The sequence below is a fragment of the Salvelinus alpinus genome, chromosome 9 (assembly GCF_045679555.1).
Source record: "Salvelinus alpinus chromosome 9, SLU_Salpinus.1, whole genome shotgun sequence".
NCBI lineage: Eukaryota > Metazoa > Chordata > Actinopteri > Salmoniformes > Salmonidae > Salvelinus > Salvelinus alpinus.
The window spans coordinates 55,611,311-55,633,293 of NC_092094.1; the positions used below are offsets into that span (position 1 = coordinate 55,611,311).

The 21,983-nt window shown below is 41.7% G+C and overlaps 1 protein-coding gene across 1 annotated transcript in view; it reads right to left on the reverse strand.

The window, feature by feature from the left end:
• Positions 1-3,924: 3,924 nt before the first annotated feature.
• Positions 3,925-21,983, reverse strand: part of ireb2 (iron-responsive element binding protein 2) — a 33,872-nt gene continuing 15,813 nt past the window's right edge. Inside the window, exons 9-22 of the mRNA XM_071326794.1 lie at positions 21,461-21,632; positions 20,456-20,556; positions 20,199-20,315; positions 19,698-19,857; positions 19,453-19,588; positions 19,107-19,191; positions 18,724-18,880; positions 18,355-18,479; positions 18,134-18,238; positions 17,773-17,915; positions 17,404-17,551; positions 17,035-17,157; positions 6,453-6,638; positions 3,925-6,320 (exon numbers count right to left, since the gene is read on the reverse strand). Of these exons, the coding sequence (XP_071182895.1) occupies positions 6,210-6,320; positions 6,453-6,638; positions 17,035-17,157; positions 17,404-17,551; positions 17,773-17,915; positions 18,134-18,238; positions 18,355-18,479; positions 18,724-18,880; positions 19,107-19,191; positions 19,453-19,588; positions 19,698-19,857; positions 20,199-20,315; positions 20,456-20,556; positions 21,461-21,632 (1,869 nt within the window). The 3' untranslated portion in view covers positions 3,925-6,209. The remainder of the gene's footprint in view (positions 6,321-6,452; positions 6,639-17,034; positions 17,158-17,403; positions 17,552-17,772; positions 17,916-18,133; positions 18,239-18,354; positions 18,480-18,723; positions 18,881-19,106; positions 19,192-19,452; positions 19,589-19,697; positions 19,858-20,198; positions 20,316-20,455; positions 20,557-21,460; positions 21,633-21,983) is intronic.

The following is a 21,983-nucleotide window of genomic DNA, read 5'->3' on the forward strand; positions in this document are numbered from 1 at the left end:
TTACTATTTAGATATTTGACAACTTTAACTTAAAAGCAATGGTAGCATTGCTTTTAAATATTTACTTTAAAGAAAATAACGTACTTTTTACTCCATACATTTTCCCTGACAACGAAAAGTACTCATTACATTTTGAATGCTTAGCATGACAGAACATTTACACACTTATCAAGAGAACACCTGGTCATCCGTACTGCCTCTGATCTGGTGTACTCAAAAAACACAAACGCTTAGTTTGTAAATGACGTCTGAGTGTTGGAGTGTGCCCTGGCTATCTGTCTGATTTGCTTAATATAAGGGATTTTAAATTATTCAATCTTTTACTTTTGATACTTAAGCATGTTTTTGCAATTACATTTACTTTTCATACTAATGTATATTTAAAACCAAATATTTTAAGACTTTTTTACTCTATGACTTTCACTTGAGTCATTTTTTAATAAGGTATATTTATTTTAACTCAAGTATGACAATTGGGATATTTCCACCACTGCTTGGGAGCCAGGCCCACCCGCTGGGGACCAAGCCCAGCCTTGGACTCTTTAAAAGCAATGCTACCAAATACTAATTGAGTGTATGTAAACTTCTGACAAACTTGGAATGTGATGAAAGAAAAGCTGAAATAAAAAGGAAAAATGTGAAATGTCAGAATAATAGTAGAATGATTTATTTCAGCTTTTATTTCTTTCATCACATTCCCAGTGGGTCAGAAGTTTACATACGCTCAATTCGTATTTGGTAGCATTGCCTTTAAATTGTTTAACTTGGGTCAAACGTTTCCGGTAGCCTTCCATAAGCTTCCCACAATAAGATGGGTGAATTTTGGCCCATTCCTCCTGACAGAGCTGGTGTAACTGAGTCAGGTTTGTAGGCCTCCTTGCTCGCACACGCTTTTTCAGTTCTGCCCACAAATATTCTATAGGATTGAGGTCAGGGCTTTGTGATGGCCACTCCAATACCTTGACTTTGTTGTCCTTATTAAGCCATTTTGCCACAACTTTGGAAGTATGCTTGGGGTCATTGTCCATTTGGAAGACCCATTTGCGACCAAGCTTTAACTTCCTGACTGATGTCTTGAGATGTTGCTTCAATATATCCACCTAATTTTCCCGCCTCATGATGCCATCTATTTTGTGAAGTGCACCAGTCCCTCCTGCAGCAAAGAACCCCCACAACATGATGCTGCCACCCCCGTGCTTCACGGTTTGGATGGTGTTCTTCGGCTTGCAAGCCTCCCCCTTCTTCCTCCAAACATAATAATGGTCATTATGGCCAAACAGTTCTATTTTTGTTTCATCAGACCAGAGGACATTTCTCCAAAAAGTACGATCTTTGTCCCCATGTGCAGTTGCAAACTGTAGTCTGGCTTTTTTATGGTGCTTTTGGAGCAGAGGCTTCTTCCTTGCTGAGCGGCCTTTCAGGTTATGACAATATAGGACTCGTTTTACTGTGGACAAAGATACCTTTGTACCTGTTTCCTCCAGCATCTTCACAAAGTCCTTTGCTGTTGTTCTGGGATTGATTTGCACTTCTCGCACCAAAGTACGTTCATCTCTAGGAGACAGAACACATCTCCTTCCTGAGCGGTATGACAGCTGCGTGGTCCCATGGTGTTTATACTTGCGTATTATTGTTTGTACAGATGAATGTGGTACCTTCAGGCGTTTGGAAATTGCTGGATGAACCAGACTTGTGGAGGTCTACAATTTTTTTTTCTGAGGTCTTGGCTGATTTCTTTTCCCAGCAGAGGCACAGAGTTTGAAGGTAGGCTTCGAAATACATCCACAGGTACACCTCCAATTGACTCAAAGTATGGCAATTAGCCTATCAGAAGCTTCTAAAGCCATGACATAATTTTCTGGAATTTTCCAAGCTGTTTAAAGGCACGGTCAACTTAGTGTACGTAAACTTCTGACCCACGAATTGTGATATATTGAATTATAAGTGAAATAATCTGTCTGTAAACAATTGTTGGGAAAATGACTTTTGTCATGTACCAAGTTGATGTTCTAACCGACTTACCAAAACTATAGTTTGTTAACAAGAAATGTGTGGAGTGGTTGAAAAACGAGTTTTAATGATTTCAACCTAAGTGTGTGTAAACTTCCGACTTCAACTGTAATATTTATATAAGTTCCCGGGCATTTCTGTGGGGAATGGCCCTAGCCCTCACCCTCCGATCCAATAGGACCAAGACGTGCTCAATGGGGTTGAGATCCGGGCTCTTCACTGGCCATGGAAGAACACTGACATTCATGACTTGCAGGAAATCATGCACAGAACGAGCAGTATGGCTGGTGGCATTGTCATGCTGGAGGGTCATGTCAGGATGAGCCTGCAGGAAGGGTACCACATGAGGGAGGAGGATGTCTTCCCAGTAACGCACAGTGTTGAGATAGCTTGTTGTCATTAGAGGCACAGTCCGATGATGCTGTGACACGAGCCCCGACCATGACGGACACTCTACCTCAATCCCGCTCCAGAGTACAGGGCTCGGTGTAACGCTCATTCCTTCGACGATAAACGCAAATCCAACCTTCACCCCTGGTGAGACAAAACCGTGACTCGTCAGTGAAGAGCACTTTTTGCAAGTCCTGTCTGGTCCAGCAATGGCGGGTTTGTGCCCATAGGCAACGTAGTTGCCGGTGATGTCTGGTGAGGACCTGCCTTACAACAGGCCTACTAGCCTTCAGTCCAGCCTCTCTCAGCCTATTGCGGATAGTTTGAGCATTGGAGGGATTGTGCGTTCCTGGTGTAACTCAGACAGTTGTTGCCATCCGGTACCTGTCCCGCAGGTGTGATGTTCGGATGTACCGATCCTGTGCAGGTGTCTTTACACGTGGTCTGCCACTGCGAGGACGATCAGCTGTCCGTCCTGTCTCCCTGTAGCGCTGTCTTAGGCATCTCACAGTACAGACATTGCAATTTATTATCCTGGCCACATCTGCTGTCCTTATGCCTCATTGCAGCATGCCTAAGGCACGTTCACGCAGATGAGCAGGGACCCTGGGCATCTTTCTTATGGTGTTTTTCAGTCAGTAGAAAGGCCTCTTTAACGTCCTAAGTTTTCATAACTGTGACCTTAAATTTCCTACAGTCTGTAAGCTGTTAGTGTGCTAACAACAGTTTCACAGGTGCATGTTCATTAATTGTTTATGGTTCACTGAATAAGCATGGGAAACAGTGTTTAAACCATTTACAATTTTAGATCTGTGAAGTTATTTGGATTTTTACAAATTATCTTTGAAAGACAGGGACCTGAAAAAGGGACTTTAAAAAAAAAATTCACACACCTATATAAATATATATACACACACACATAAAACACACACGTTTACTTGACTTTTATTCTCTATAAATTGACCCTCAAATAATTTACTCCGGCAAGTTTACTTTCCTATTGCAGCGCAACGGTGGCAAACAGAAGTCGAATCCATCACTTCTGTTGTTTGGCTGGGTCCATAGAAACGTTAGAAAATGTGGTGGATAGAATGTAATGGATCTCATCCCGACAGTGCAGCTCAGTGTAAACAAGCATAACGGCAGGGTCGTTATCTCCTGGCAAAGAACAGACATTCTTCAAGTCGAAGTTGGATATTAGTAGTGCTGTAGTAAAGGATCTATTTTACAGTCAGTTAAGATAGCATTTAAACCTACAAATGTAGCATGTTAATTTCAAGCCAACACATGTAAGTGAACGGGTTTTCCAAAATTCTGAAGCTTCTTTACCCTTCATTGCTAAGCAAAACAATGAGCCAGTCTAGCCTGGGGGTAAGATAGCCCAGGGCTAAGAACAAAGTAGTGTGAAAAGGTCTTTCTTGGACTTGCGGGTGATGTGCTGGAACAATAATGCCAGCACTGATTTGAGAGCCCAGCATCCAAATAGATGTTTTTGTAGTTTCTTTACAGTAAAACATACAAAACTTTAATTTCAATCATTTATTAAAAACTATATACAATATCTGTTATAATTCAGTATTCGGTACTTAATTATTTTTTTTACCACTTCTCTGCATTAACCAGGTACTTATTGTTATGTGCAATGTTGCACTTGCTTTGCTTGCATATGGTAAATTTTTTGTGAAAATGAAAAAAGAAGCAGTACCCCAACAACAGCTACACACAAATAATAACACCACATACGTCATCCATTGATTAAAATTTACTAAATTACCGTGTGCTTGTATTCTCAGGGAAAAAACTAAAATCCCCAAAGCAGTCAGTGAGACGCATACCTGTGAAGTCAAGCCAATAGAACGGATCACACTTTCAAGGGAAATTGCATTCACATAAAACTGGGGTATACTCAGCGAGGTGAAACACTCAGAATAACATTGCAGATAGAAATGAACACAGTTGACTTGATTACACGTTCTACATGACAATTAAATCGTATCTACACTAGACATTTCTACCTGATTCTGAAAGTTCTTCAGCGTTGCACCATCTGGATCAGACCACCGGCCAGGACTCAAGTACCCAATCAAAACACAACAAAACACAGGAAACCAATAAGCCCAAATCAGGCTAATTGAAGCTCTGTAGTTTGACAACCAAAGACGTGTGTATGCACCCTCAAAACGAACGACATCATTACAGGTCAGGAAACTCTGTTCTCTGCTTAAACTTGCTTTGGAAATTTGTCATGGCAACACATTGGCATTGTTCACTCTTTGAAAGTAAAAAGTAAAAACATTTTAAAAATGTTGGGTTTTCAAACAGCTCCAGACAGTCAACTGTTTGAATTTAGTATGACAATAAATACATGACAATCTCAATGATCACTAAAGTATTCGTGTAAAAGCTAATGTTCAAATCCACATTCCAGAAGTCTCAATTATATTGTATGAATAAAGTTTCATATAGTGCCATTATCTGAGTAAGCCAACTGAGGCAACGTTGTCACACAGACAGCCTTAACATGCAAAATGTCCAACCACAGTGTTAATACCAACACACGAACAATGGTTGCCCACTACTTTGTAAACCTTAAATACCGGTACCTGACAAGCAACATGTAATGAGATATTGTAGATCAAACTAGACTATCAGAGCCATATATAAAGACATACAGTTCTAGATTGTATGCATCTTACAGAGGACCTCGCAAATTGTCATGAGAAGCACCAAAGCGAAGGACATTTTGACACCTCTGCCTCAGCAGCAGTGAAATCGATAGTTTCCACACCCAAATACTAACCCCGTTGTCAGATAATCAGTTCAACCAGTAGACAATGAAGCTGTGTAGACATGGAGAGCAAAAAACTACTTTTTCCTCCACATTCTCATTCTGACCATAAGTGCAAAAGAGGACATCCCTGGAAATACTCTGTTGTAACGGATGGACGAGTCTGCAGGAGATATGCACAGCCGAGACTGGTGCACGAATCCAAATCTAAAAAGATTACATTATGTAGGCAAAGTAGAATATTCTCCCTATTGCTTACAGCAATCCAATCTGTCCAGATCTACATAAGCATTAAAGGAGTAGAGGGAAAGAGTTGGGTTGGAATTGGGCACAAGGTCTCATCTGGTCGGCTAAAGTAGATCGATCTGGTCTCAGAATTGAACTTGACTGATGTGGTTAGGAAGCTCAAGCGCTGATAAAAAGTGCAGATACCTGTTCAAAAGAGATTAAACCTTCCAACTGACACATAAAAATCAATGACTTAGAGTCAGACACAACCCTTTCATTCACACGATATCAGGTTATGTCCATTCTTTACATTGGACTTCTACACTGCAACGTTCTGAATGTTCCACCCTATAGAACAGGCACCCTGCTGGAGCTGGTTGATCTGAATGGGGCATGCTCAGCCGTTAAATATCAAACTGTACTAAAGTGGATTGTGTTGGTCTAAATGCTGAAGCAGATTGATATCGTCAAAGAGGACTGAGCTGGTCTTGGAACTGAAAGAATGTTGGGCTGGTCTGAGCTAGTCTGAAGTGGAGCAGACTGGACTGGTCACAAGCAGTTCAAAACAGCACAGGTTCGGTTTAGACCTGGGAGGCATTTTTCTGTGGGTGGGGGAGGGTACATAATCTCTGTGAATTAGCGTCTGTGTCTTCCCTACTTGAGCAAGCTAGTTTAGTAGGCCCATTTCCACACATTCAACTAGATGGTTGGAGTGTGAATAACCCCATATATAAGCACAGAAAGAAAAATCAGGCCTTGAGGTTAAAGCTGAGTTAAGTTAAAATGATCTAGTCTAGAGCATGGTCCGAGCCACGTATCGCAGCAGCCCGCCATGCCGGTAAAAGGCCACGTCCATCTCGTTGTCAAAGAGAGTCGTCACACTGAAGGTCTTTCCAGAGCTAGTCTAGAGAGAGAAAAAGTGAAAAATGTAGTTCAATGAAGAGACAATGCAATGGACAAAGATAGTTGCGAGACATTTTAACTGGGGATGGGAAATTTGAGTTATAAAAAGGTAACATTTGATTGGAGGCCATACTTTGACAGTCAGCATTTGCTTTGGGGACAGGTCCTCTGGTAGAGTGATAGTGAACTTCTCCTTCCCGCAGAGCTCTAGCGAATCGGCACTTTGGCCTGGCAAGAACTGGAGTGGCGCGATGCCCATGCCCACCAGGTGGTTCTTGTGCATCTTCTCAAAGCTTTCTGCTATGACAGCTCGCACACCCTGCCAACCATAGAACACACAGAATAAGAGACCAATGGGATCTGTATCTCATAGAGAAAAAAGGCACATATACAATTGAATGAAATTTCCCAATGAATATTTGATTTATTTAGAATTTCATTGTGCACATTTTTTTCTCTCCAGCTCATGTAAATTCAAACAAAGAACAATGTAGGAGTAGAGATTTTATGCAGAGCCAGGATGACTTCTGCCTTTAGGATCTGGTTCATCTCGCTCTTTATTTCAGACTATGTTATCACCATTGCCATACTATTTGGGGGCTTTAGGTATAGGTCAAGTGTTCTGTGAAACATGACTTGGTAAAAACGTCTATTGATTGAGATCACAGAACAGACGGCATTTGGCGCTTATGTTAAAAAAAATATATTTTTATATATTTTTAGGGGTATATCAGCTTTAATATTGCAGATATACTGTGGATTCTATCAATGTAATTGTCTGCATCATTTCCAAAAACCCATATATATTTTTGTAAATGTATATATTATTTTAAATATGTATCGTTTAAATATATATTTCCTTCTTTATGATTGTCCCCCAACCCTACCACCCCTCCCCTACCACCCCTCCCCTAAACTAATGGACAACGATACTTAGGCCTCTACTTCCAGCTTATAGATACTATGTACATTTTACAGACAGTATATTTTACATTAGTTATCTTTTGTTTGTTTTTAGTCCCAGCCTTCAGCTCCCATCCATCTCTGAAGACCATTCGATTTCTAGCTGCCATTTTTCCACTGTGCGGTTTCAAAAGTTCTGAACCTTTCTATTCTCAAAGTTTTCACAGATTGTAAATTAAAGAATCCTTTTTGCTAAGAATATTATTATATTATTGATCGATTGACTATGACTTTTGAAATCACCCAACAGCACTATTTGCAGAGTTAGCTCCAAGTAAATCTCGCAATTTTTTTGCCATTCCTGAACCTGTGACCAAAAACAAGCTACCTATGGGCAGTACCAAAACAAGTGATCTAATGATTCTGTCAGCAAAATCTGCAGAGCTGGGAAGGTTGTATACCTCATATATATATATATATATACACTGCTCAAAAAAATAAAGGGAACACTTAAACAACACAATGTAACTCCAAGTCAATCACACTTCTGTGAAATCAAACTGTCCACTTAGGAAGCAACACTGATTGACAATAAATTTCACATGCTGTTGTGCAAATGGAATGTTGTGCAAATGGAAATGCCAGAGCCCTGCAAAATGACCTCCAGCAGGCCACAAATGTGCATGTGTCTGCTCAAACGGTCAGAAACAGACTCCATGAGGGTGGTATGAGGGCCCGACGTCCACAGGTGGGGGTTGTGCTTACAGCCCAACACCGTGCAGGACGTTTGGCATTTGCCAGAGAACACCAAGATTGGCAAATTCGCCACTGGCGCCCTGTGCTCTTCACAGATGAAAGCAGGTTCACACTGAGCACATGTGACAGACGTGACAGAGTCTGGAGACGCTGTGGAGAACGTTCTGCTGCCTGCAACATCCTCCAGCATGACCAGTTTGGTGGTGGGTCAGTCATGGTGTGGGGTGGCATTTCTTTGTGGGGCCGCACAGCCCTCCATGTGCTCGCCAGAGGTAGCCTGACTGCCATTAGGTACCGAGATGAGATCCTCAGAGCCCTTGTGAGACCATATGCTGACACATGCACATTTGTGGCCTGCTGGAGGTCATTTTGCAGGGCTCTGGCAGTGCTCCTCCTTGCACAAAGGCGGAGGTAGCGGTCCTGCTGCTGGGTTGTTGCCCTCCTACGGCCTCCTCCACGTCTCCTGATGTACTGGCCTGTCTCCTGGTAGTGCCTCCATGCTCTGGACACTACGCTGACAGACACAGCAAACCTTCTTGCCACAGCTCGCATTGATGTGCCATCCTGGATGAGCTGCACTACCTGAGCCACTTGTGTGGGTTGTAGACTCCGTCTCATGCTACCACTAGAGTGAGAGCACCGCCAGCATTCAAAAGTGACCAAAACATCAGCCAGGAAGCATAGGAACTGAGAAGTGGTCTGTGGTCACCACCTGCAGAATCACTCCTTTATTGGGGGTGTCTTGCTAATTGCCTATAATTTCCACCTTTTGTCTATTCCATTTGCACAACAGCATGTGAAATTTATTGTCAATCAGTGTTGTTTCCTAAGTGGACAGTTTGATTTCACAGAAGTGTGATTGACTTGGAGTTACATTGTGTTGTTTAAGTGTTCCCTTTATTTTTTTGAGCAGTGTATATATAACATTCTATTGGTTGCAAGAATTTTGTATAATAATTCAAATGGAAAACCTAAGTTTTGAATCCGTCGTTCTGTGTATCAGTTCACAAACCAAGTGCTATGGAATTGGTACATCGAAAAGCTTCTCCCAACAATTTTTGCAACATGTATCGCGCAGCTGTCAATTTTTTGGTCCTTAAATGAAACTGGTATACTTCTCATTTATCACGATTTTCTTTAGCCAATTTTGGTCTTAAATGCAGGGCCGACAGACAAGTTCCTTACCTTCTCCCCTTTCCTCTTCCAATTTTGCAGTAATGCTGCAAATAGTTGGTTGTAATTTTGGATAGAGCAGACATTTCCATATATTTATCTTAACTGCATATGTGATATAACTCCACCATTATTTACAAAAAATAGCTATATGTTTTTTTAGATGTTCTGAAACCTTTCGTGAGAGGTCCAATGCTTTAATATTTAATCATTTCTGCCCTCTGAATACATATTCATTACTAAAATAGGCCTGTTTAATTTTGTATGGCTTGCCGTTCCAAATAAAGTGGAATAGTTTGTGCTCATTTAATTTGAAAAACAAGTCGTTAGGTGTAGGCAGGGCCATGAGTAAATAACCCTCAAACTTTTACTGATGCACAATTGAGAGCATCCTGTCGGGCTGTTTCACCACCCACAACCGCAGGGCTCTCCAGAGGGTGGTACTGTCTGCCCAACGCATCACCAGGGGCAAACTACCTGCCCTCCAGGACACCTACAGCACCCGATGCCACAGGAAGGCCAAAAAGATCATAAAGGACATCAACCACCCAAGCCACTGCCTGTTCACCCTGCTATCATCCAGAAGGCGAGGTCAGTACATGTGCATCAAAGCTGGGACCAAGAGACTGAAAAACAGCTTCTACCTCAAGGCCATCAGACTGTTAAATAACCATCAGTATCACATTAGAGGCTGCTGCCTATATACATAGACTTGAAATCACTGGCCACTTTAATAATGTTTACACACTTTTCATTACTCATCTCATATGTATATACTGTATTCTAATATATCTTAGTCTATGCCGCTCCGACATTGCTTGTCCAAATATTTACATATTCTTAATTCCATTCCTTTAGATGTGTGTATTGTTGTGAAATTGTTAGATATTACTGCACCGGTTGAGCTAGAAACACAAGCATTTTGCTACACCCGCAATAACTGCTATACACATTTATAGTTGAAGTCGGACGTTTACATACATTTAGGTTGGAGTCATTAAAACTCGTTTTTCAACCACTCCACAAATTTCTTGTGAACAAACTATAGTTCTGGCAAGTCGGTTAGGATATTAACTTTGTAGTAATTTTTCCAACAATTGTTTACGGACAGATTATTTCACTGTATCACAATTCCAGTGGGTCAGAAGTTTACATATACTAAATTGACTGTGCCTTTAAACAGCTTGGAAAAATCCAGAAAATGATGTCATGGCTTTAGAAGTTTCTGATAGGCTAATTGACATAATTTGAGTCCATTGGAGGTGTACCTGTGGATGTATTTCAAGGCCTACCTTCAAACACAGTGCCTCTTCACTTGACATCATGGGAAAATCAAAAGAAATCAGCCTCAGAAAATAAATTGTAGACCTCCACAAGTCTGGTTCATCCTTGGGAGCAATTTCCAAACGCCTGAAGGTACCACGTTCATCTGTACAAACAACAGTATGCAAGTATAGACACCATGGGACCATGCAGCCGTCATACCGCTCAGGAAGGAGACGTGTTCTGTCTCCTAGAGATGAACGTACTTTGGTGCGAGAAATGCAAATCAATCCCAGAACAACAGCAAAGGACTTTGTGAAGATGCTGGAGGAAACCGGTACAAAAGTATCTTTATCCACAGTAAAACGAGTCCTATATCGACATACCCTGAAAGGCCGCTCAGCAAGGAAGAAGCCACTGCTCCAAAACCGCCATAAAAAAGCCAGACTATGGTTTGCAACTGTATGTGGGGACAAAGATCGTACTTTTTGGAGAAATGTCCTCTGGTCTGATGAAACAAAAATATAACTGTTTGGCCATAATGACCATTGTTATGTTTGGAGGAAAAAGTGGAGGCTTGCAAGCCAAAGAACACCATCCCACCCACGGGGGTGGCAGCATCATGTTGTGGGGGTGCTTTGCTGCAGGAGGGACTGGTGCACTTCACAAAATAGATGGCATCATGAGGCAGGAAAATTAGGTGGATATATTGAAGCAACATCTCAAAACATCAGTCAGGAAGTTAAAGCTTGGTCACAAATTGGGTCTTCCAAATGGACAATGACCCCAAGCATACTTCCAAAGTTGTGGCAAAATGGCTTAATAAGGACAACAAAGTCAAGGTATTGGAGTGGCCATCACAAAGCCCTGACCTCAATCCTCAAATATAATATTTATGGGCAGAACTGAAAAAGCGTGTGCGAGCAAGGAGGGCTACAAACCTGACTCAGTTACACCAGCTCTGTCAGGAAGAATGGGCCAAAATTCAGGAGGAATGGGCCAAACGTATTGTGGGAAGCTTGTGGAAGGCTACCGGAAACATTTGACCCAAGTTTAACAATTTAAAGGCAATGCTACCAAATACTAATTGAGTGTATGTAAACTTCTGACCCACTGGGAATGTGATGAAAGAAATAAAAGCTGAAATAAATAATTCTCTCTACTATTATTCTGACATTTCAAATTCTTAAAATAAAGTGGTGATCCTAACTGACCTAAGACAGGGAATTTTTACTAAGATTAAATGTTAGGAATTGTGAAAAACGGAGTTTAAATGTATTTGGCTTATGTGTATGTAAACTTCCGACTTCAACTGTATGTGTAAATAGGTCAACTGGGATATGACTAACTTTCCACAAATAGACAGGTGTTGTCCTTTCCATGATAGCAAAATCTTATCTAATTTAGCTAACTTTCTATTAAAATGTATTGTCGTGCGATAATTTCTCTTTCGGGATATGAATACCAAGTATATCAAATTTTATTTTGTCACATGCGCCCCGAGAGGAGTAAATGTAAGTAAATGCTTACTTGCATGCCCTTAACCAACATGCACTTATAAGAAAATACCTACACAGTCGGACCATTTTATTGGTAAGCTACACGGTAATGTAAAAGTTGTCTTTAGAGAGTTTCGAAAAATTATCTAGATCCTCTGAGCCTGTGCAGGGATCCAAATAAAAGATTTAAAAGAAAACATGAATCGTCAGCATACAAGGACCCTTTTGTTTTTAAGCCCTGGATTTCTAGCCCCTTAATATTGTTGTTGGATCCGATTTTAATATGTAATAAATAGATTTGCCGATAGTGGACAACATTGTTTTACTCCTCTTGACAATTTAATACTTTGAGAAGTAGCCATTAAAATACTATTTTACACCTGGGGTTAGTATACATAACTTTAACCCATTGTATAAGAGATTCCCCAAAAAGTTCAGTGTTCTATTGTTTCCAGTATTTGTCTTATATTATCTCCAATGTATCGTCCATGTAAAAAACCTGTCTGATTAGGATGAATAATGTCCAACAATACCTTTTCAATTCGCTTTGCATTTTACTAGGATTTTGGCATCACAACACTGAAGTGTAAGGGGTTCTAGTTTTTTAGGTGGACTTGATCTTTATATTTAACACCTGGGTACTGTTTCAGTAAAAGCGAAACCAGACCTTCTTGCTGAGTATCTGATAGTCGACCATTTTTATAGGAGTGGTTAAAACATGCTAATAACGGACCTTTGAGTACATCGAAAAATATTTGATATACCACAACTGGTATGTCATTCAGCCCTGGTGTTTTCCCGGACTTGAAGGCTTTAATTGCGTCTATAAGTTCCTCTTTTGTAATTAGTCCTTCACACGAGTCTTTCTGTATAGCTGTTAATTTTACACTATTCATAGAACAAAATAACATACAATTAACTTCAGTTAGTGGAGATGGAGACTGAAATATAAACATATGCTTAAAGGACTTTGCTTCCTCTTTCAAAATATCGTTCAGTGAATCATGATAACTCCGTCATTTGTAACAAGTTTCTGTCTATTTTTGGCAGCATTTATATGTTGAACATTAAGAAATAATTTGTGCATTTTTCCTCATTCCATCCAGTTCTCTTTATTTTTTATAATATATTACACTTGATCTTTCTTGAATAAGTTAAACTATGTATTTTCCTCTAATGTATTCTGTGCCTCTGTGTTCATTTTTATTGCCATCTGTACTGTTAGTTCCTCTATTTCCTGCAACAACAAAAAAAATACTCTTTTGACCTAAATTGCTTTTGTTTTAAAGATGAGTATTGAGTCGCATGGCATCTAAAGGCACATTTAAAAGTGTTCCATACAATAAGAGGATCTGCTGTACCTATGTTACATCAAAAGTCAGTTATAAATGATTCTGTCTCGGTTAAAAACAAGTTGTCATTCAGTAGGCTTTGACTACATTTCCATGTGGAACCTCTCTAAGAGTAATGTGTATACCAATTATTTGATGGTCCGAACGCATTCTGCCCCCTATCAACACTTAACTTTCGGTGCCAGCAAAAATTACATAAGAAAGTAGTCAAGACGACTAGCTTGATTGAGCCTCCACCATGGTATATTTCACTAGGTCAGGATATTTAAGCATCCATAAATCCACTAGTACCAATATAGCCATGATATTTGTATTTTCCCTAAGTGCATGAGGGGAGATAGTTTGTAGTGCAATTTCCTTTACGGTCCATTGAGGAACTTAAAACCGTATTATAATCTCCCACCATAATAATCGAGTCATGTATTGCCTATAAGCTCGATAAATTATTATATATATGTTCAAAGAAGTGTGGATCATCATCATTTGCACCATATAGATTAACATAATCTGTTAATGGTCCAATAGCATATTTAAAAGGATCCACCGTCCTTGCGGATCTGTTTAAACAGTTTTGCACATTCGTTCCAAATTATTATTAAGTAATATCATCACCCCTTTTGAGTTTCTTTGCCCATGGGAGGAAAATACTTACACCCCCCCACATACTTTTCCCATACAACTTTATATATTATATTCCTTCTCTTTTAGCCAGGTATTATCTGCTAAGCCATTGCAATTATAACTAGCTATACTTATTTCACCACTTACCATGATGATACAAGTTGAGTATAATGACCATAATATATGTTTGTAAACTTACCATTAAGAAGTACCACAATAATAGTGTGTCCATATATATACACGATATATACAAAAGTGTGGACAACCCTTGCTGACAGGTGTATAAAATAGAGCCTACAGCCATGCAATCTCCATAGCAAAACATTGGTAGTAGAATGGCCTTACTGAAGAGCTCAGTGACTTTCAACGTGGCACCGTCATAGGATGCAACCTTTCCAACAAGTCAGTTAATCAGATTTATGCCCTGCTAGAGCTGCCCCGTTCAACTGTAAGTGCTGGTATTGTGAAGTGGAAACGTCTAGGAGCAACAACGGCTCAGCCGCAAAGTGGTAGGCCACACAAGCTCACAGAACGGGACCGCAGACTACTTAAGTGCATAGCGCGAAACAATCGTCTGTCCTCGGTTGCAACACTCACTACAGAATTCCAAACTGCCTCTGGAAGCAACGTCAGCACAAGAACTGTTCGTCGGGAGCTTCATGAAATGGGTTTCCATGGCCAATCATCCGCACACAAGCTAAGCTCACCATGCGCAATGACTAGCGTCAGCTGGATTGGTGTAAAGCTCACTACAATTGAACACTGGAGCAGTGTAAACGTGTTCTCTGGAGTGATGAATCACGCTTCACCATCTGGCAGTCCAACGGACGAATCAGGGTTTGGCGGATGCCAGGAGAACGCTACCTGCCTGAATGCATAGTGCGAACTGTAAAGTTTGGCGGAGGAGGAAAAATGGTCTGGGCTGTTTTTACAGTTCGGGCTAAGACCCTTAGTTCTAGTGAAGGGAAATCTTAACGCTACGCTGCATACAATGACATTCTAGACAATTATCTGCTTCCAACCTTGTGGCAACAGTTTAAGGACCGCTCTTTCCTTTTTTTACATGACAATGGGAAAGGGAAAGAGGGATACCCAGTCAATTGTACAACTAAATGCATTCAACTGAAATGCGTCTTTCGCATTTAACCCAATCCTTCTGAATCAGAGGTGTGTCAAAATCGACATCTTCGGCGCCCGGGGAACAGTGAGCTGCTTAACTCAGGGGCAGAACGACAGATTTGTACCTTGTCAGCTTGGGGATTCGATCCAGCAAACTTTCGGTTACTGGCCCAACATTCTAACCACTAGGCAACAATGCCCACGTGCACAAAGTGAGGTACATACAGAAAAGGCTTGTCGAGGTCGGTGTGAAAGAACTTGACTGGCCTAAACAGACCCCTGAACTCAACCCCATGGAACACTTTTGGAATAAATTGGCACGCCGACTGCGAGCCAGGCCTAATCGCCCAACATTTGAGCCCAAACTCACTAATGCTCATGGCTGAATGGAAGCAAGTCCCGCAGCAATGTTCCAACATCTAGTGGAAAGCCTTCCCAGAAGAGTGGAGGCTGTTATAGCAGCAGAGGGGAGACCGACTCCATATTAATGCCCATGATTTTGGAATAAGATGTTTGACGAGCAGGTGTCCACTTTTGGTCATGTAGTGTAGCTGTGCCATGATATGCAGTTAATCATACTGTAGCTGCGACTAAGTAAACCTCTAAAGATTCTTCCAATATTCCACCTGTTAAAACCTTCCCTCATCCCAAGTTAGGTTGTCGTCCCAGTAACTGGCTGATCATCCCTGTACACATGGATCCTAGGGCCTTTAAGAGATAGGGGGCTATCCTTTAATTAACCTCTTCGGGCTAGGGGGCACTATTTTCACGTCCGGATAAAAAGCGTGCCCAAAGTAAACTGCCTGTTACTCAGGCCCAGAAGCTAGGATATGCATATAATTGGTAGATTTGGATAGAAAGCACTCTAAAGATTCGAAAACTGTTAAAATAATGTCTGTGAGTATAACAGAACTTATTTGGTAGGCGAAACCCCAAGGACAAACCATAAAAAAAAAGAAAAATTTGTAGGTCACTTTTTTCAATTCGTTTTCTATGGGAAACTATATTTATGGAGCACGTGGTTGCAGTTCCTATGGCTTCCACTAGATGTCAACAGTCTTTAGAAATTGGTTGATGTTTTTCTTTTGAGAAATTAGGAAGTACGGCTGATCATTGTGAGTGCCAAGTGGACTCTATTGTTTTGCGCGCGACCTGGAGCTCGCTCCACGTTGATTTTATCCGCTATTGAACACAGTATATTCCGTCTTAAATTTGACCGATTATTTACGTTTTAGGATACCTAAGGTTGGATTAGGAAAGTTGTTTGAAATGTTTGTACCAAGTTTACAGGTAACTTATTAGATCATTTGTAGTCATGTTGGGCGAGTTGGAACCGGTGTATTTCTGAATCAAATGCGCCAAATAAATTGACATTTTGGGGATATAAAGAAGGAATTTATCGAACAAAAGGACCATTTGTGATGTTTCTGGGACATTCTGGAGTGCCAACAGAAGAAGATCTTCGAAGGTAAGGCACGAATTATATCGTTATTTCTGACTTTCGTGTCGAAAGTCAAACATTGAAAAATGTTTGTCATGCATTTGTATGATGGGGCACTGTCCTCAGATAATCGCATGGTTTGCTTTCGCCGTAAAGCCTTTTTGAAATCTGACACAGGGGCTGGAATAACAAGAAGTTAAGCTTTATTTTGATGTATTGCACTGTGATTTTATGAAAGTTAAATATTTCTAATAATTTAATTTGAATTTCACTCTCTGCAATTTCACCGGATGTTGTCGAGATGTTCCGCTAGCGGAACGTCTAGCCGTAACAGGTTTTAAGAGCACATGGTGCCAGCCACAGTACAGAACCAGATCTACAGCCAACATCACGTCAAATGCCCTCACCTCGGGTTGTACTGCATCTAGTTATTAAAAAAAATACTTTATATATAGAAAAATCTTGCAACACTTCAAGTGTTAAAGAGTGTTTAAAAAAAAGTGTTAAAGAACAAGCTCCACCCAGAAGCCAGTTTTATTGGCATGTGACCAGTGCTTGAGCCTCTTCGGTGTGTAATGTAGCCTTTACCAGTAGGTAGGGTCCTTTGGCCGCCCAGTCCCGAGAGTTTCCTGAGCCGTACTGCTTCCCTGCCAGGATGATGAGGGGAACCCCGTCTCTCTGGTAGCGCTCTACTGCCTCAAACACGTCCAGCTAACAGCACAAAAACACACTGTTAAACAACTTGGCCGAAATCATGTATATTATCCACTCTCCATTTACTGCAAAGATGAATCTCATGTTATTTGTAATATGGTATTTTACTATATCACTTAAAGCGTTTGCTTGGGTTATCAAATCGTGAGCAGCAGGGAGATACTTATTCCCTTCCGTACAGAGCCGACTGAAGAGCACAGTTCAAATGCACTGTTCCTAGACTTGACCCCCTCTCTCACTTACAGTCTGGCCTGATGGAATGTGCACGGTCTTGGGGCCCGGTTTGCCGATGAACCGGTTCTGGAGTTTGATGCTGGCGAATGTCCCTCGGGTCATCACTGCGTCGTTTCCCCTCCTGGCGCCGTACGAATTGAACTCTCGTGGTGTAAGGCTGAGAGTGAGAAATCCAGAGTTTAAAGGTCAAACTGCTTTCCTCCCGAGTCCCACAGAGTTTACCAAAACATTTGCTCCTGACCCTGGTAAAATGCTAAAGTAGCACTCTGCATACGACATAAATAAATAAATGGAGGTGAATAATTTGAACAACCCAGCCCCTGGTAAAATGCTGCAGCAGTCTGTGTACAACGTAGAGATCAATTATAGGGTGCTCACCGTTTGCTCAGCAGGTACCTGGCAGCAGCACTGACCCTGGCGATGCTCCCGGCAGGGGAGATGTGGTCGGTGGTCACCTTGTCTCCCAGGAACAGTAGGGCGTGTGCGTTCTCTATAGACTGGGGCGGCTGGACCTCTTTACACTGGGAGAGAGGAGAGGTCATATAGAACCAGGGCCCAGAGTAGTTCTGAAATACCACTTCAGCTTAACCTGATGCCAATATGTTTCACAAACTATCCATTACACTTTGAATATATGAAATACATATATCTACTTCTGAGTTTCTTAAATGATCTCTCTTAAAAGTGTTTATTATTGTTGTACATTTGAGTAATTTACCACACAAAAAATAAGACTCACAAGTTTGTTGAAGAAGGAAGGAGAGCGGATATATGTTGATTTGGGATCCCATGGGAAAACCACAGAATCTGGACATTCAAGGTTATTCCAAAACGTGTTCCCTTTCTGTAACAGAGTGACAAACAGCACACCGTAATGACTGCACCGTAATGAAACTTGAATAGGTTGAGAAAAAAAAGACTCAAGAGAGGGAGCCAACCCTAAACAAAAAGAACCCTCACCTCCCTTCTGGCACGGAGCTCTGTGAAGATGGAAGAGATGACCTTGTCCTGCTCTATCTGCTGCACCTCCTCCCTGGTGGGCCAAACGTCCCGCAGGTACACCTCCTTCCCCTCAGAGGTCACACCTACACCAGAGGGACAGGGTAACAAACATGCTAACACATTGTTTTTAACCTTCCATTGGGGTCTCCCAGGGGGAAAAAATTGACCCCCCCCCAGATAACGTTTCTGGACCATCACAGCAAGTGAACGGTAGTTCATCAATGGTATCAAAAAGTGTAGAAGACAGGAGACAGATTATTAAAATAAAGTGTCAAACAAACCTCAAAATGTGGTCTTGAGGTTTGAAACGTGATGTTGTTCACTTACCCAGAGGCTCTTTCTCGAAGTTGATGCTGACGGTGCCGGCGATGGCGTACGCCACTACTAGGGGCGGAGAGGCCAGATAGTTGGCCCTGACACAGTCACATAGGCGTCCCTCAAAGTGTCTGTTCCCAGATAGCACTCCGCAGGCCACCAAGTCCCCCTACAGAGGGCGCATGGGGAAGGTTAGACCTTCCTATAAAACCTCTCCGTCACTCTCTCTAGCCACCCATGTGGTCAAAAGATTTGACGACAGGGTGCGTTAAAGGAGGCAAATGAACACGGGATTGGATAATATCTCCTAAATACTTCATTCTGGAATACAGTGTTATTCATCCCCAGCTCTGCAGTGAATAGTAACCAAGTTAAGACAGAGTTTGTTCAAGTACCTCTTTGATAGCTTCAGAGACGGTCTCTGGTAAAGGTGCAGTGTTTCCAACGCAGGTGGCACATCCATAGCCTATCACTTCAAACCTGAGTCAGATATGAGGAACAATTATCTAATATTCTACTCCTGCCAATTATGCATAATCAAGTGATGTGGGTGTGTGTCGGATATGAGTCGGTTACATAGTTGCTCATGGTCTCGTGATGAGGTAGCCCTGCCTGTGACTTTAAAACCTGTGTCAGCCCTTGGCCCAAGAGGAAATGGTCTCCTGGTCTAACGGTCGAGACGTTGGTTTCTCCCGTAGGAGACCTAGGTTCAGATCATGTCCGTGACGTGCGTGTCCTCACCCTAGCTGGCTGAGGTAAGGCAGTACTCCACTGGTGTTGAGGTAGTGGGTGACCATGCCACTGCCAGGAGCCAGGCTGGTGCGGATGTAAGGCTTGACGATAAGGCCCGCCTCCACCGCTTTCTTGGCCAGCAAACCTGTCAATCAAAAGGCGATACCAGGTGCATTGGCAAAAATCCTGACAGTCCAATTGGAATTTCAGGAAAACCTGAGAACATAGTACCGTGTTCCTCCAGTGTCTCTCACCTGCGGTCAACATGACGGAGGGGTTGCAGTTGTTGGTGCAGCTGATGACGGCTGCGATGACCACAGAGCCGTGGGCCAACTTGTACTCCTGACCGCCGTGGAGGAACGGCACCAGGCTCTCCTGCTTCTCCTTGGAGATGTGGAACCCTTTGAAACCCACCTGGAAAAAGAAACACAATTTAATTAACTAATCCTTACTTTCAATATTTTACAGCCAGAAGATGTGGCAGGGATCTCACCCCTTTCTACGTAACAGACAAAACCGGGTCATTCTAACAAAAGTATTTATCACTCATATAAAGTTGTAGTGAACAAGGGTCATATGATTGATTCATTTGAGATGAACCAACGAAAAGCCTTATATAGGACATTTCCCCTCAATGGGCAGTTTAACTTTTCTGTTGCTATGCAAACTAAAATATGAATAGGCTAATTGTTTGATGATCTCAAGTATTTCAGTTCTCGACTTCGTTGACCTAAGGCGTCTGACTGATATGTTACCTTCTCGTTGAGACAGCTCTGGAAGTCCTCCTTCATGCTGCTGACAGCCACCCTGTCCTGGGGCCTTTTTGGCCCACTCACATGGGGCACCATGGAGCTCAGGTTGATCTCAATTACCTTTAGAGAAAACAGGGACAACATAACTGTACCTCTGACTGTGAAACAGAAAAACGATGCACTTCGTAATATGGACCAATATTCCTCCATAGCTTCCTCTACTTATTGGCCACTAATATCTGAAAAGACTAAAAGAATACCTCAGAAAATTGTGGGTCTTCTGACGAGTCCTCGTAGCTCCTGAAGAGTTTCACAGCCTTCAGATAAGCCTCCAATAATTCAAGTTTCTCCTCAGTAAAGTCTGAGAGCAAAGGAAAACATAAAGTTTTAACATTACATGCCACATATGCAACATTTAAACATCAAGGGACAATTCACCCAAATGCCAAATTTACCCCACCTTCTGGAAACCAAGAAAGTAGTCTGTAGACCGAATTTGGGTTTGTTTAAGTTAGCATTAACATTGCTGAGCGAAAAACAATTAATACAGCTTCTCTTAGCATTGATGGATTCTGTTAAAATGTAACATGTTTCAAGTTAAACTGTAGTTTGTTTGTATCCTGTTTCGTGAATGATTACTGTGAGTATTAAATGGAGTTTAGGCCATGAAACTGTGTGTATGCTAATTTGTAAAGGTTGACCTAATCTCATAAGACGAAATTGCCTTGGATCAGAAAGCATGGTCAGGCCCAGGACAATGACCAGGGTTGTGATTCTGACATATAGCTAAACAAAGAGAGGACCATGGACATTCCACAGGGGAGATAAGGGAAATAAAATGTATTGCTGGGGATGTGACACCTACAAGAAGGTGGTGACCAAAAGGAGGGAAGAGTATAAATGTATGCACTCAACTGATGGCATCCTTGGTAATAAACACTTGAAACTTCTCTTGAGCTTTTGGTCTCAATTCCTTATTGCAAAGAGGTTGCAATAAAACATTTCTTTATAACAGCATGTTCCAAATAGCATGCACATAAATCTCAAAATAACACCTGACATACATCCCAGCCTCAGAAGTGACAGTCTAGCCTCAGAAGTGACAGTCTAGCCTGACAGTCTAGCCTGGCCATAATTCTTATGGTAAATTTTCACAGCGTGTGCTGTCTTACCATCTCCTATGGTGATTGTTACGCTAATGACCAGATAAGTTGGCAAGACACCACAAACAGACCTGGAAACAGGCTAGTGACAGCTTGTCTTACTTGTTTGCTTAAAGTGTTTGAGTGTGACATGGTCGACAGGGAAGAAGCTGACGGTGGCATTGTACTCGGGACACATGTTGGCAATGGTGGTCCTGTCTGGGACAGACAGCTGGGACACGCCGGGACCAAAAAACTCCACAAACTTCCCAGCTATGCCCGCCTGACGAAGGTGCTGAGATGGAGAACACATTGAATCAAGCTTGGCAGTGCATTTAAAACATCTCCATCATGTACTTTACAATGACAATATAGATAATACAAAAGAAATTAAAAAGACCTAAAGGTGGTTCAACGACATGTAGGTTAACTTCTTTGGGACTGGGGAGCAGTATTGAGTAGCTTGGATGAATAAGGTGCCCAGAGTAAACTGCCTGCTACTCAGGCCCAGAAGCTAGAATATGCATATAATTAGTCGATTTGGATAGAAAACACTCTGAAGTTTCTAAAACTGTTTGAATGATGTCTGTGAGTATAACAGAACTCATATGGCAGGCAAAAACCTGAGAAAAAATCCAACCAAGAA